Source organism: Petromyzon marinus, chromosome 1 (assembly GCF_048934315.1).
Source record: "Petromyzon marinus isolate PM22_M1 ecotype Great Lakes invasive population chromosome 1, UKy_Petmar_22M1.pri1.0, whole genome shotgun sequence".
NCBI lineage: Eukaryota > Metazoa > Chordata > Hyperoartia > Petromyzontiformes > Petromyzontidae > Petromyzon > Petromyzon marinus.
In genome coordinates this window covers 17,063,636-17,077,232 of record NC_133667.1, presented here as the reverse complement: position 1 = coordinate 17,077,232, position 13,597 = coordinate 17,063,636, and the positions used below count along the sequence as shown (strand labels likewise).

Below are 13,597 nucleotides of genomic sequence, written 5' to 3'. Positions count from 1 at the left end.
TTGACAAGACCTGCCGGGGTGACCCCCGAATCCCGTGGATATCGCGTTGCAAATCTATTCGAAATCCGGTACAAATTACGCATTAAAACCACCTGTGGATTCTGCGGCGGCGGCTCTGCCAGGCACCGCCGACTCGTTGCCCATCCCGGCACGAGCGCGGGCACAGGACCGTGGGCATACGAGTGCGGGCGCACGGGCGCTGGCATACAACGCGGGCACACGCCGACACACAACTACGGGCACGCGACCGCGGGCGACACGCCGACACGCAGCTAGGGGAACGCGACCGCGGGCGACACGCCGACACGCAGCTAGGGGAACGCGACCGCGGGCGACACGTCGCGAGCACGTCGCGCACAGACCAGCGCCAGCTCGGCGTGGAAGAGGGGCGAGCTCACGCGCGGCGCGCGCGGCGGCAGCTGGAACCCCCGCGTGCGGTACGGGGTCGCCGTGGCGACGGCCGCCCTGGCGACGGGGCCGGCGGCGCCGGGGAGCTGCGTCTCCCTGGTGACGGCCGGAGGGTCGCGGCCGGCGCGAAGGCCCGAGGAGCCCGGCGCCGGGTCGGGCTGCCCGCGCGACGACGTCGCCGGCGGCGGCGGCGGCGGCCGCGGTGCGGTTAGTCGGTTAGACAGGGATGAGGGTCGGGAGGGGGGGGAAACACAGAGGGAGCGTCCCGTTAGGTTTAACGAGCGAGGCGAGGTGGGGGGGGGGGGGTGTTAGAGCGACGGTGGGGAAACGTTTGGAATAGAAGCGAGCGAGGGGGTTCCACAGGGCTTGTGTGTGTGTGTACCGTACGGTATGTTTGAGCTTCTTTCGCGCGCCGTAGGTAGCCGACCGTGCTAATCGAAGGTTGGGCGCTGTTGCCGTGCAACTGATGAGCGTGCTGCATGCTCACGCGGAGACAAACTGCACACGTACACCGACTGTCCCTCCCCCCCTACTTCCAGTGGCTAGGAGATGTTAACTACCTCGCCTGGTATGGAGGAGGTCGTGGGTTTGATCCCGACCCGGACACCTGCTGTATATTTGGAGTCTATGTCTCTCTCTCCACGCGGTCGTGTGGATTTTTCTCCGGGCCCTCCGGTTTATTTCCCTCCACATTTAGAATCAACGTCTTCTGCGTTTCGAGTATTTGGCTGCCGCTTTCAAATTTCCACGTGATGATGATGATGATATCAGCCCACTTCGTTGAGCTGTCATTTGTGATGGTCAAGTAGCTTCTCAAAAATGGCTATACAGCTTACCCGATAAGCCTCTGCCTTTGCTTGGTTTGCTTGGGCCTAGCACAGCCAATGGAGTATCCTTCCTCCCCTCCCTAACTCTCTCCCTTCCCACCTCCCCTCCCTCCCATCCTTTCCCTCCCTCTCTCCCTTCCCACTTCCCTCCCTCCCTCCCTCCCCCTTCTCACCGGCAGCGGCTTGGCCACGCCGATGCGAACTGTGCCCGGCGGTGCCCCCTTGAGGGCCGCGACGGCCTCCTCCAGGCCGGCGCCGGTGAGGTCGCGCTCATTGACGAACGCCAGGCGGTCCCCGGGCAGCAGGCGACCGTCCCGCTCGGCGGCGCCGCCAGGCACCAGCGAGCGGATAAGCACCACGCTGCGGTCGGCGTCCCACGGGTCCTGCCGGCAACACACGACGCCCGGAGGCGGCCGTGGTGGGTGGGGCGGCCGTGGTGGGGCGGCCATTGGGGGGTGGCCGTGGTGGGGGGAGGGGGGGGCAGCCGTTGGAGAGGCCGTGGGGACAGCCGTGAGGAGGGGGGGCGGCCGTGATGGGAGGGGCTGGAAGGGACGACCGTGGCTGCTGACGACGATGATCGTGACAATGATGACGACGGTAACGACGATGATGGTGGTGACGACGATGACAATGTGGCTGACGACGACGACGGCTGCGGCTGGAGAGCCTCCCGGGATCGTCCCTCGGCCTCTCACCCACCTGGTAGTCCAGGATGCTGAACCCCAGCCCCTGGCTGCCCTTCTCCAGCTCGATCCACTGCACCTCCGAGTCCCACATGGGCTGCTGCCCTCCGGCAACCGCCGCCACTCCCCCCTCCTCCTCGGCCTCTGTCCCCGTCGCACTCCCCCCCACCGGCCCGGCGCTCCGGGGTCCCCCGAGAACGACACCGGCGTCGTCTGGGGGGCTCCACGGTGCTCGCTCCGTCTCCATCCGCGACGCCGCGGGAGACGAGGAGGAGGAGGAGACGCCACTCTGGGGCCCGAGGTTCGTCGCGGCCGGAGCCTTGGGCCTGCCGGCCGCGAGAGCGCTGTCTGGAGACGCGGGGGGGCTACCTCCGGACCACATCTGCGTGGTGGGGGGGGGGGGGCGGTGCGGTTACTAAGGGCGCCACGGTGGCTAGGAGATGTTAACGACCTCACCTGGTATGCAGGAAGTCGTGGATTTGAACCCAAAACCTCCATTATGCTGACTTCAGCATTTTCTTGCTGTGGTTGTCCCACCTGATGAAGGCCGCTTGTGTTGCGATCGAAACGTCGTGATTTGTTTTATTTTATTTCTACCTACGTGACCTCTATTATGGATGATATTGCTCGCGAAAGTCTACGTGTCAAACTGTATATTTGGAGTTTGCGGCTCTTTCTCATCAGCATGACGGTGGCCGGGAGATGTTAACGACCTCGCCTGGTATGCAAGAGGTCGTGGGTTCGATACCGACCCTGACGCCTGCTGTATATTTGGAGTTTGCGTCTCTCTCTCATCCTCCTCAAGGTGGCTAGATGTTAACTACCTCGCCTGGTATGCAGGAAGTCGTGGATTTGATACCGACGCTGACGCCTGCTGTATATTTGGAGTTTGCGTGTCTCTCTCTCTCTCTGTGTGTATTTTTATTCGGGTCCTCCGGTTTTTCCCCTCCACATTGAGAATCGATGTGTGTTTAAGAGTATTTGGCTGCTGTACATTTCCACGCAATGAGGATAAACCGCTGGCATAGAGCTATCGTTTGTGACAGCTAGCTTATTGGACCTTACCTGATTAATAAAAAATAGATTAAAATAGTCTAACAGCTCACCCCACGATGCGCAAGAGAAGCTGCGCTGGTGCTGCCCAGCGCCGACGATCCATCGCCGAACCCGATTAACACGGTTGGCCGTGTACGTTGCGAAAGAAGTCCAAAGTACGTACCATAACTACACCACCGCCATTAATAACAACCACCTCTAAACCACTGTCATCTTACGTGCAATGTTATAACCTACATAGCAGCGCCTTCTAAATGTATACTTAACGTAATAGGGGACAGACGATAATTAACCGGCGTGGCGCATTTGCCGTGTGGCCATCGTGCGGCCCCTCCTCTCGGCGCGCGAGGTGGAAGCCTCGTGACGTCGGTCGCGACCCGCCAACCCTCTCGCCGCCACGGCCGGGCAAGCCAAAAACGTCTCTAAAATTAACCGAGAAAACTACCAACCATTCGCGGACGCACGAAGCCGCGCCGGGACCGACCCCCGCGGGAGGGCCCCACGTCGAGGGATGGGCCCCTCTCACCTGGCCAAGGCTGTGGTCGGAGCTGGAGAGGCTCTGCTGGCTGCCCCAGGCGAAAGGTGGCAGCCGCGGGGCGGGCACACCGAGCTGGCGAGAGACGGGCGCACGCACGCACGCACGGTCAGTCACGCGCGTGGATACAGTACGCACGCGCACGCACGCATGGTCCATCACGCGGGCGCCCGAGTACGTACGGGCACGTGTGGTACAACACGCACGCATGGTCACGCAGAGATGTCGATGCCGCCAACATTCGTAGACTCGCACGCACGGACGCACGTGCAGACACGTAGACTCGAAAACACGGACACACAGGCGCGCCCATAGAGTCGTACACACGCCGCGCGTTAGGCGATGATAGTGACGTGAGACGCACCACGCGACCGGAATCATAAGTGCAGCATTATGTGTGTACCATGCGTTAAACTTCTTTCGCACCGTACGTAGCCAACCATGCTAATCGGAGGTGCGGCCCTGAGTCTATGGGCAGTGTTGAGTCTATGGTGCAGTGTTGAGTCTATGGGCAGCGTTGAGTCTATGGGGCAGTGTTGAGTCTATGGGCAGTGTTGAGTCTATGGTGCAGTGTTGAGTCTATGGTGCAGTGTTGAGTCTATGTGCAGTGTTGAGTCTATGTGCAGTGTTGAGTCTATGTGCAGTGTTGAGTCTATGGGCAGTGTTGAGTCTATGGTGCAGTGTTGAGTCTATGGGCAGGGGCGAGACGCCAGAGCGAGAGAGAGCGAGTGCCGACCCGGCTCTCACCTGGCTGGGCGACGAGGCGCTTTGCCCGCTGGCGTCGTAGTCGTGGGCGTGCCGGGAGCACACCATGGTGACGGCCAGGGGCAGCTCCTTGAGGATGGCCACCACCTCGCGGTGGGCACGGCCCAGCAGGCGCGTGCCGTTCACCTGGGGGCGGGGGGGGGGGCAGTCAACACGCGTCACCTCCCTCGCTCGCTCCCCTCCTCCCTCCCACTTTCCTTCCCTCTGCCCCCCCCACCCACGCTTCTTCCCTCCTCCCCCCTCCCTCCCATCCTCGCTTCCACCCCCCTCCCTCTCTCCTCCCCCCCCCCTCCATTCCCTCACTCCCAATAAGAGGGGGGGGGTGGCGAGAGGAGGGTATGGGGGTAGTTGGGTGGGTGGGGAGTGGGCGGGTGGAGAGGGGAGGCTGTAGGTTGGGGTCGGTGGGTGGGGTGGGTGGGGTGGAGTGGGTGGGTCGGATGGGTGGGGTGGGTGGGGTGGGATGGGTGGGGTGGGGTGGGTGGGATGGTGGGGCTGGTGTGTTGGGGTGGTGGGTGGGTCGGATGGCTGGGGTGGGGTCGGTGGGGTGGGGGTGGAGGTGGGGTGGGTGGGGTTGGGTGGGTGTAATGGGTATGGTGGGTTGGGTGGGTGGGGTGGGGTGGGTGGGTGGGGTCGGTGGGAAGGATGGGTGGGGTGGGTGCGGTGGATGCGGTGGGTGGGATGGGTGGGTGGGGTGGTGGGGTGGGTCAGATGGCTGGGGTGGGGTGGGGTGGGTGGGTGGGGTGGGTGGGATTAAGTGGGGTGGGTGGGGTGGATAGGGGGGGTGGATCAGATGGCTGGGGTGGGGTGGGTGGGTGAGTGGGGGGGCCCTGACCTCCAGCAGCTCGTCCCCGCTGAGCAGCAGCCCGCTGCGCCCCACGGGCCCCTCGGGCAGGATGGAGCGGATGTGGTGGTGCCCCAGGGAGCCCTCGAGGCTGATGCCCAGGCCGCTGCGCTCGCTCGTCTTGAACACGCGCGACACCTGGACGGGGGCGGAGGGGGGGGCGGGGGGGTTACCAACGACGACGCGAACGCCTCACGTCCGTCTTGAACGTCTACCAGCTGCACCGCACGTAGCCAACCGTGCGCCAATGGGGGCGGACGCGTGTCCGTCCTCGACGGGAGTGTGCGGTTGGGCGTCGCACCACGACTTCTTTCCCGGCTCCGAGGATGTTCTGCCAGCTGGCCCTGACAACGTCGTCGTCCTCGGTGGAGGCCTTGATTCCTGCGCGAGACGAGGAGGAGGAGGAGGAGGAAGAGGATGATGAGGAGGAGTTTGTGTGAACGTTGAACTTCTTTCGCACCGTACGTAGCTAAACTTGCTCATTGGAGGGACGGGGCGGGGGCGGAAGGACAACAAACTAAACACACAAAAAGCAGGTCCAAAGAAGTGAGTTTGCCAGTCTAGATAATTACTAATATAATAAGCCAAGATTGTGTGCGTGTCCCGCGCATGACGTCACTCCACACGAGGCCCACCCCCTCTCATTAATAATCATGAGCAGATGGCGTGAGGCACCCCCCCCCCCCCTCATTGATAATTATCATTAGCGGGTGACGTCACTCCACATGCCGCACCCGTCCCCAATAACCATGAGGGGGTGACGTCACTCCACATGGGGCAACCCCCCCCTCCCCCCTCATTAATAATCATGAGCTGAACAATTTTTTCTATTTAATACTTCAGATTCACTGCAATCTACACCCGTCCTTGGACGGGCACGCAAGCTCGTGATGATTTAAAAGTGCGCAGCTCACGGTGGCTTCCGAACAGCGGGAGGAAAAGAGCGTCACCAGAAGCGCACCTGAAGGCGGTGCGCGATGCAACTGTAAACTATTTTTTATTATTTTACCAGGTGAGGCCCATTGAGCTATGCAGCTCTCTTTCAGAAGCGACCTGGCCGTCACGCACGATAGCTCAACGGAGCGGTGGCCCATCGCGTGGAAATGCACAGCGGCCAAAATACCCGCACGTCGATTTTGAACGTGGAGGCGGAAAAACCGCAGGATCCAGAGGGAAAATCCACGCGACCACCACGGGCAGAGAGAGACACGCAAAAATCCAGGCATCCTCAGGGTTGGGATCGAACCCACGTCCTCCTGTATACCAGGTGAGGGAGTTAACATCTCCTAGCCACGACGGGGGGGGGGGGGGGGGGAGAGAGCTCGCGAGTTGGCGCCACGCCGACGACAATCGGCATGGCCAACGTCAAACACCGCGGGCCGACCAAAACAGCGCAACGCGGGACGGAACCGGGTGGTGGCGGCAGCGGCGGCGGCGGCGGCTGCCCTGTAATCCGGCGCTGTGGAGGCAGCAGCAGCAGCAGCAGCAGCGGGAGGAGGGTTGGTGGAACGCTGTTGTGAAACTCCCCTTCCCGTTGGTGGCCGTCAAGGCGGGGCGGGGGGGGGGGGGGTGGGGAGTGGGGGGCCGGGCGAGCTAACCGGGGAGGAAGCGGCGCCGCTCGGCCTCCCGCCCACGAGCATCGTCCGCCTCCTCCTCATCGTTGTCCGTGCCGCCGGCGCTCACCGTAGTACCGTCGCCGCCGCCGCTGGTGCGCCTCGCGCCGCCCCACACACCGCCTACGCGCGCCAACACAACGCCCGCGCATGCCCGCTCGTCGATCGCTCGCTCGCTCGTTTTGTCCGTAACGTTTTGCCCGCCGCCGCCGCCGCCGCCGCCGCCGCGTGGCCTCCGAGCGCCGCCACTGCCACCACCGCTTCCTCCTCGGCAACAACGACGACGACGATGAAGAAACCGAACCGGCGACGAAACGATTCGGGGCTTGACGCGTCCCGAGCGGTTGCAGCCCAGCGGCCATCCGCGGTCAAAGATTTTGGCCGATTAAAAATAAGTGAAAATAACCACGATTGTGGAAAAACACAATTAGTGTTTACAAATCTGTATTTGGTAAGAAAAGAAAGACGATAATTAGCCGGCGCGGCACTTTTGCTGTGCAGAGTCGGCGGTGCTTGCACGGTGGAAGCCGCCCGAAGTTTGTTGCGACCCGGCAACCGCTCGTCGCCACCACCACTGAACTAAACAATTTTTTATTTCACACGGTGTTAGGCCCACTCAGCTATATTGTAGATATTTTTCCAGAAGCGACCTGGCTATCACAAACGACAGCTCAACGAAGTGGCGGCTTACCATCATCATCATCTCGTGGAAATTTACAGCAGCAGCCAAATAACTCTAAACACATTACCGTTGATTCCAAACGTGGAGGGGAAAAACCGGAGGACCCCGGAGAAAAAAATCCACATGACCACCACGGGGAGAGAGAGAGAGAGACACGCAGACTTCAAATATACAGCAGCAGGCGTTGTCAGGGTAGGGATCGAACCCACGACCTCCTGTACACCAGGCGATGTAGTTAACATCTCCGAGTCCACCGTGATGATGATGATGAGAGAGAGAGACACGCAGACTTCAAATATACAGCAGCAGGCGTCGTCAGGGTAGGGATCGAACCCACGACCTTCTGTATACCGGGCGAGGTAGTCAACATCTCCGAGTCCACCGTGGCGCACCCAAAGTCTCACCGGGTCTGGAGGGCGAGATGGTGACGGTGACGGTGGGGGCGTCCGTCTCCGCGTCGGCGCTCCAGATCTTCTCTCGTTTGCCGCCACCGCCACCGAGCCCGCGCCGACCACCGGGAGAGGTTGAGCGTTGTCGCCCCTCCTCCTGCTCCACCTCGTCACCGTCGTCACCGTCATCGTCGCCGCCCTCGCTCGACCCCGAGCCGGGGCTGTTCCGCGAGCGCCGCCCGCCGGCGGCCGCGCCGTGCCGCGGCTCCCGGCGGGCGAGCGTGAGGCGCACCGTCCTGCCGGTGCGGCGCAGCACCTCCACCGCCTGCTGGTTGGTGAAGCCCTGCAGGTCCGTCTCGTCCACCTGGCGTACACGCGTATGCGCGTGTGTGTGTGTGTACGTGTGTGCGTGCGTGCATGCGTACGTGTGTACGTGTGTGTGTGCGTACGTGTGTACGTGTGTGTGTGCGTGCGTGCGTGTGTGGTGGGGAGCGGTAGTGCAGCGATCAGCGCTACGCTGCACGACGAACCCGGCTATGGCCCGAGTTCGATTCCCGCTCACGGTCACCAAACACCAGTGACGTTTATCCGAACCGTTCTTTGTGCGTGCGTGCCGTGTGTACATGTACGTGTGCGCACGTGCTGTGCGCACACGTACGCACACGTGCCTGTGCGAGTGCGTGTCAGTGTGTGCGAGGTGCGAGTGCGTGCGTGCGTGTACGCGTGCGTGCGCGAGTACGTGAGTGTATTAGTGTGCGCGCGTGTGAATGCACGTGTGCGTGCGAGCGAGCGCGTGCGTGCGAGTGGGTGCTTGCCGCGCGAGCCTCACGGCGATGATCTGGTCCCCGGCCCAGATGCGCCCGTCGTGCTCCGCGGCGCTGCCCGGGGTGATGCTCTTCACGAAGATTCCCGACAGCTCTGCTCGGCGGCCAACCGCAAAACAGCCGTGCACGGCAACAACGCAGCGTCACCCCTGCGCGGCCACGCAGGCTACACGCTCCACACTTCGAAACTTTGCGGGCGAGGAGTTGAACCACGTCGTCGTCGTCGTCGTCACGATCAATCCACTGCTGGACGAAGGCCTCCCCTACCCACCCCCCACCCCCCTCCACCGGTGGAGGTTTTTTGATAGCCTAGGCCGGCGTGTGAGCCAGAGGCCGACCTTCGGGAGTAGCCTGGTCAAGACCCAATATCTTACTGCCCATACACTCACACCATAGACTCGCATAGAGGCTCATAGATTTACACAGAGACCCACAGACTCAAACAGAGACCCATAGACTTACACAGACACGCATCGACTCACACAGAGACCCACAGACTCACACATGAACTATCGACGCGCACAGAGACCCATGGACACGTTGATGGCGAAACGTTACCAGAGTTCTTATCGCCAACGTAGCCAGCGATGGTGATGCCCAGCCCCTGCGCGTCCTTCGTGAGCTCCACCTCGTAGGCCTCCACGCCACCCACCCCTTCGCCCTGCCGGCACAGATAAAGGTCCCCCGCGTAGCCTTCAACAAGCGAGCATCGCCTATGACGAACCTGCACTGCACACGAGGGGGGGGGGGCGAGTGGCCAGCACCACGCCCGGCCGCCTTTGTATCCCCAGTGGCGATGTTTGATACACACCGCACCAGGTTACTCATTTGAGGCTGAGCTGACCCAGTGGAGAAGGCCCAGAACCGGTTCAGATAATCGTCGCCGACGTTGGTGGTGGCCGTGAGCGGGAATCGAACGTCGGGGTCGTCGGGTTTGTAGCGCGGAGCGCCGACCGCTGTGCCACTGTTTCACACACATGCTGACACACTGACACACTAAGATCCCCCTCCTATAGCATTCCCAGCCTGCCGGGGTAAGTGCTGTTAGCGAGCGTGACACGCGCACACACACACACACACACGCGGCGTTGTTGTCGTCGTCGACACGCGTTGGGCAGGTTTGTGTTGTTGTTGGTTGTGCTTGTGCACCACTGCCCCAACGCGGCGGCGGCGGCGGCGGCGGCGGCGGATAATTTGTCAAATTCACAGGCTCAGTTTCACAGGCGCCAATGACACTTTGATCAATTTCAGTTTTTTTTCCAGTTTTTTTTTTGTTACTCAAGGAATCCAAAGCTACTTCGTCGAGACAAATTCATTAATTCAGGTCAATGAGACGGCGCCAATTTACAACGGCCCACCGCGGCTGGCCGGCGCGCAAGGCTGGCGCTCAGCCTGCTGGCGCCCCAACGCGACGGGCAAACAGGCACCTCGCCCCCCCCCAAAAGTGCAAAATGTTGTGCCGGATATTTTCCCCTTTTTTTTCCCCTTCCTTTCAGTCGTTGCTGCCGCTGTTGTTGTTCACAGCTGCCAAGGATGGGGGGGCGGTGGGGGAGGGGGATGGGGAGAGGGTTGCGGTGGCAAAGGCTCGTTATCGCGCGTCTGCCAAATTCCCAGTCCCGGTGGCATCTGCGGCACCAGATTTTTGAAGTCGTCTCGCGGGGGGGGGGGAGGGGGGGGCGGGAGCCAACGCCGATCTCCGAGCTCATCACGCGGCGGCATCTGTCGCCGAGGTGAAAATCACGGGGCTAACGCGCTGCGCTGATCGCGCGAGAGAGAAATGCTTTCCAAACGCTTACCGCGCGCGTCTGTTGAGAAATCCCGACGCGCCGCTGGCGGTCACGACCGTGGGCACGCAGGGACAAAGGTCCCCCCTCCCCCCCCCCCCCCCCCGTGTCGCCTTCAACAAGACCGTTGGTGGGGACAAGCGCTGTTAGAGCGAGCAGCAGCAGCAGCAGCAGCAGCAGCGGCGGCGGCGACAGCGGCACACGAGGGGGTGGGCCGGCCAGCGCCACGCCCGGGCCGCCATTGCCCCCACGGCGGCGACGTTTTACAACACCGCACCTCGGCGCCCATTCGTGGCCGAGTCGACATGAAACGCGCGCGCAGCCGCGAGCGCGCGACCAAACGCAATTTCCGCTCGGCCATTCCGGCGATTCACCGGTCGCGCACCTCTTCCGAGCGGAGGGCGTGCAGGGAGGCGACCGAGGGGATCTCCTCCTGCCTCGAGGCCGACCGGCTGGACGACGACGACAGCCCCCCGGGGGACGAAGACGGCGGCGGCGGCGGCGACGGTTGCGGGAGCTCGGCCTCTCTCAGGCCGCGCGCGATCACCAGCTTGACGTGCGTGCCGCACTGACGCAGGACCTTCGAACGCACGCGTGCACACACACACACACATACACACGCGGCGGCGCGTGCATCACACGCGCAGAACAGCACATACCGGCACGCACGCAATGACACACGCGGGCACCGGCATCGCCCTTCACCGCACTGGAACTCCGGACGGGAAGACGAGCGAGGGGTGAGCGTGTGCGTGCACAGCGGGCGGGCGCGGGCGCGTTGGCACACCTGAGCCACCTGCTCGCTGCCCATGCCCTGCACGTCCGTGTCCCCGATCTGCAGGATGTGGTCTCCGCTCTGCAGCCTCCCATCCTGCAGGGCCAGACGTTGTTGCTGTTGTTATTTGTATCGCTATTATTATTATCATCATCATCATCATCATCCACAGGCGCAGCACTGCACCTCAGATTGGCCTCTTACGGTGCGAAAGAAGTTCAACGTACATACATACTGCCCCATATTTATCCACGGGACTTTTTTAGCAGTATCCAAAATGATGTAAAATAACAATAGGTTTTTACCATTCCTGGCAATGAAACAGGAGGTGTTAAGATGTTCAAACACCAAATAGACAACTTTTGCAAGGCATCAAAAGTCTGGATTAACTACACGCAGCACTTGTGGCTAGAACATGCAAACAAACATGCTCCGTTCATAATGGACGCATTTGCCTTTGAAATAGATTGGCCCACACCATAGCCGGCCTCCTTTGCGGCCCAGTCTCACCACCAGTGTGAGACCAGAGAAACAACGCTAAATGGTGGAGGCCAATCAGTCCTAATAAAATCGTCCTATTCCACCTTGGTGGAGGCATGAGGGCGGGGGTGGGGGCAGGGAGGGTGGGGAACGGTGGTGCAGCGGTTAGCGCTTTGCGCTACGAACTCGGCGACCCGGGTTGGATTCCTGCTCACGGGCCACCAACACCGGTGACGATTATATGAACCGGTCCTGGGCCTCCCCTGGGTCGACTCGGCCTCAAATGAGTACCCGGTGCGGCGTGGGGTAGTAAACGTCGCCACTGGGAGAGACGCGGCGTTGGCCACCCACCCCCTCGTGTGCTGCTCCGGCCTTCATAGGCGCTGCTCCCTATAACAGCACTTGCCCCAACAGTCTGTTAAGGCTACACGGGGTGGGGGGGGGGAATCTTTCTCCATGCGGAAAGGGAGGAACTCGCGGGTCGTGGCTCCGCGATGTCCACTTTACAAGCGGGGGGGGGGAGGGGTGGTGTCGTCCTTCCCCCCCTCCCCACCCCCCCCGCGAGATTTTCCTCCCGGACGGAATCTCCGGTGGCGACGATGACGACGCGACGGCCTATCGTTTGATCGTGATGGGAGAGAGATAAAAGAAAAGAAAAAATAAAATCTGTCCGATTCCTCCTTGGTGGTGGGGTAGGCGAGGATGTGGAGTGGGGGGGGGGGGGGAGGCGGCACGGGTTGCGGCTGGCCCTGCACCGGACTCACGCGAGCGGCGACCCCTCCGGGCAGGATGGTTTTGACGACCACGCCGGTGCCCTTGCCCCCGACGATGCCGAAGCCGAGCCCCGAGCCGTCGTTGGTCAGCTCCACCGTGTCCACCGCCCGCTCCCAGCCCCACGGCGGGACGTCGCCCTCCTGCCGCGCCGTTGACGGTGACGGCGGTGGGTTGGGGGCACAGGTGATAATAATCATTTCATTCATATAGCGCTTCTCATCAAGGATCTCAAAGCAGTTTAACACGTCGGCTTTCGCGACCAACATCATCCAAGATAGGGGTTTTCGTTGGGTTACATTTGGCTGTCGCCTGATGATGCTGGTTGTTGTCATCACCAGCGAAACGTCACGGTACTGGAATTGTAAACGTTGTAGTGGGGTTGCTCTCCAACACACAACCGGTGGGTGCTGTACTCGTAACGAATTGGCCACGTTTGGTTGATGTGACAAACTCCTTACTAACTTGGCTGTGTCGGATGGTGACACAGCCAAGTCTCTGTCATGGATCTCAAAGCGCTGTAAACGACAGCAGCAGCAGCAGCAGCAGGCACTCGGCATGAAAAACAATTATATTACAAGTACGTTTTAAAAATCCGTGTCGCCAAATGAACTAAAGGTTAAAAAAGCGGATGCGTATGTAAATAGGTTTCAAGAGACATTTAAAAAAAAATCCACAGACTCCGAGAGAAATCCCTGATATCTCGTGGACGAGCGTTCCGTAGCCTGGGGGCTACACGGGGAAAAAAAGTCTCGGTCTGCCATAGGCCGAAGAAGCCTCGATCTGAGAATGCAGAGAGATGATCTGCACCCCCCCACATTTTAGGGACCTTGAGGGGGACAAATGGGTGCAGCGTTGTCAATGATGTAGGCTGCGTGTAAGATGGTTCACAGCTTTTTAAGGTAACAATACAGGTGACTCCTCTACTTACGAACATTTGACTTACGAACTTTCAGAGGTACGAACAAACCTGGTCCGTATGTCCAGTTGCCCGTTCGGACCGAGAGTCGGATTTTAAACCACCGCGCAACAGATGGCGGTGGTGGCATCTACATTTACAGTACGTGAAGAACCAGTGGCATCTACATCTGTAGAATGTGAAGAACCAGTGGCATCTACATCTGCAGAACGTGAAGAACCAGTGGCATCTACATCTGCAGAACG

General features: G+C 60.9%; 1 protein-coding gene across 2 annotated transcripts in view; it reads right to left on the bottom strand.

Moving 5' to 3' along the window:
• Positions 1 to 13,597, bottom strand: part of LOC116943281 (multiple PDZ domain protein-like) — a 52,478-nt gene that overhangs the window by 22,701 nt on the left and 16,180 nt on the right. For both annotated transcript variants that reach the window (XM_076065030.1, XM_076065029.1), the window contains 14 exons: positions 12,427 to 12,576; positions 11,195 to 11,278; positions 10,793 to 10,987; positions 9,182 to 9,284; positions 8,629 to 8,717; positions 7,815 to 8,163; positions 6,714 to 6,851; positions 5,417 to 5,496; positions 5,107 to 5,253; positions 4,257 to 4,400; positions 3,501 to 3,584; positions 1,935 to 2,300; positions 1,409 to 1,618; positions 363 to 566 (listed from right to left, as the gene is read on the bottom strand). In XM_076065030.1, coding sequence (XP_075921145.1) covers positions 363 to 566; positions 1,409 to 1,618; positions 1,935 to 2,300; positions 3,501 to 3,584; positions 4,257 to 4,400; positions 5,107 to 5,253; positions 5,417 to 5,496; positions 6,714 to 6,851; positions 7,815 to 8,163; positions 8,629 to 8,717; positions 9,182 to 9,284; positions 10,793 to 10,987; positions 11,195 to 11,278; positions 12,427 to 12,576 — 2,343 coding nt within the window. The remainder of the gene's footprint in view (positions 1 to 362; positions 567 to 1,408; positions 1,619 to 1,934; positions 2,301 to 3,500; positions 3,585 to 4,256; positions 4,401 to 5,106; positions 5,254 to 5,416; positions 5,497 to 6,713; positions 6,852 to 7,814; positions 8,164 to 8,628; positions 8,718 to 9,181; positions 9,285 to 10,792; positions 10,988 to 11,194; positions 11,279 to 12,426; positions 12,577 to 13,597) is intronic.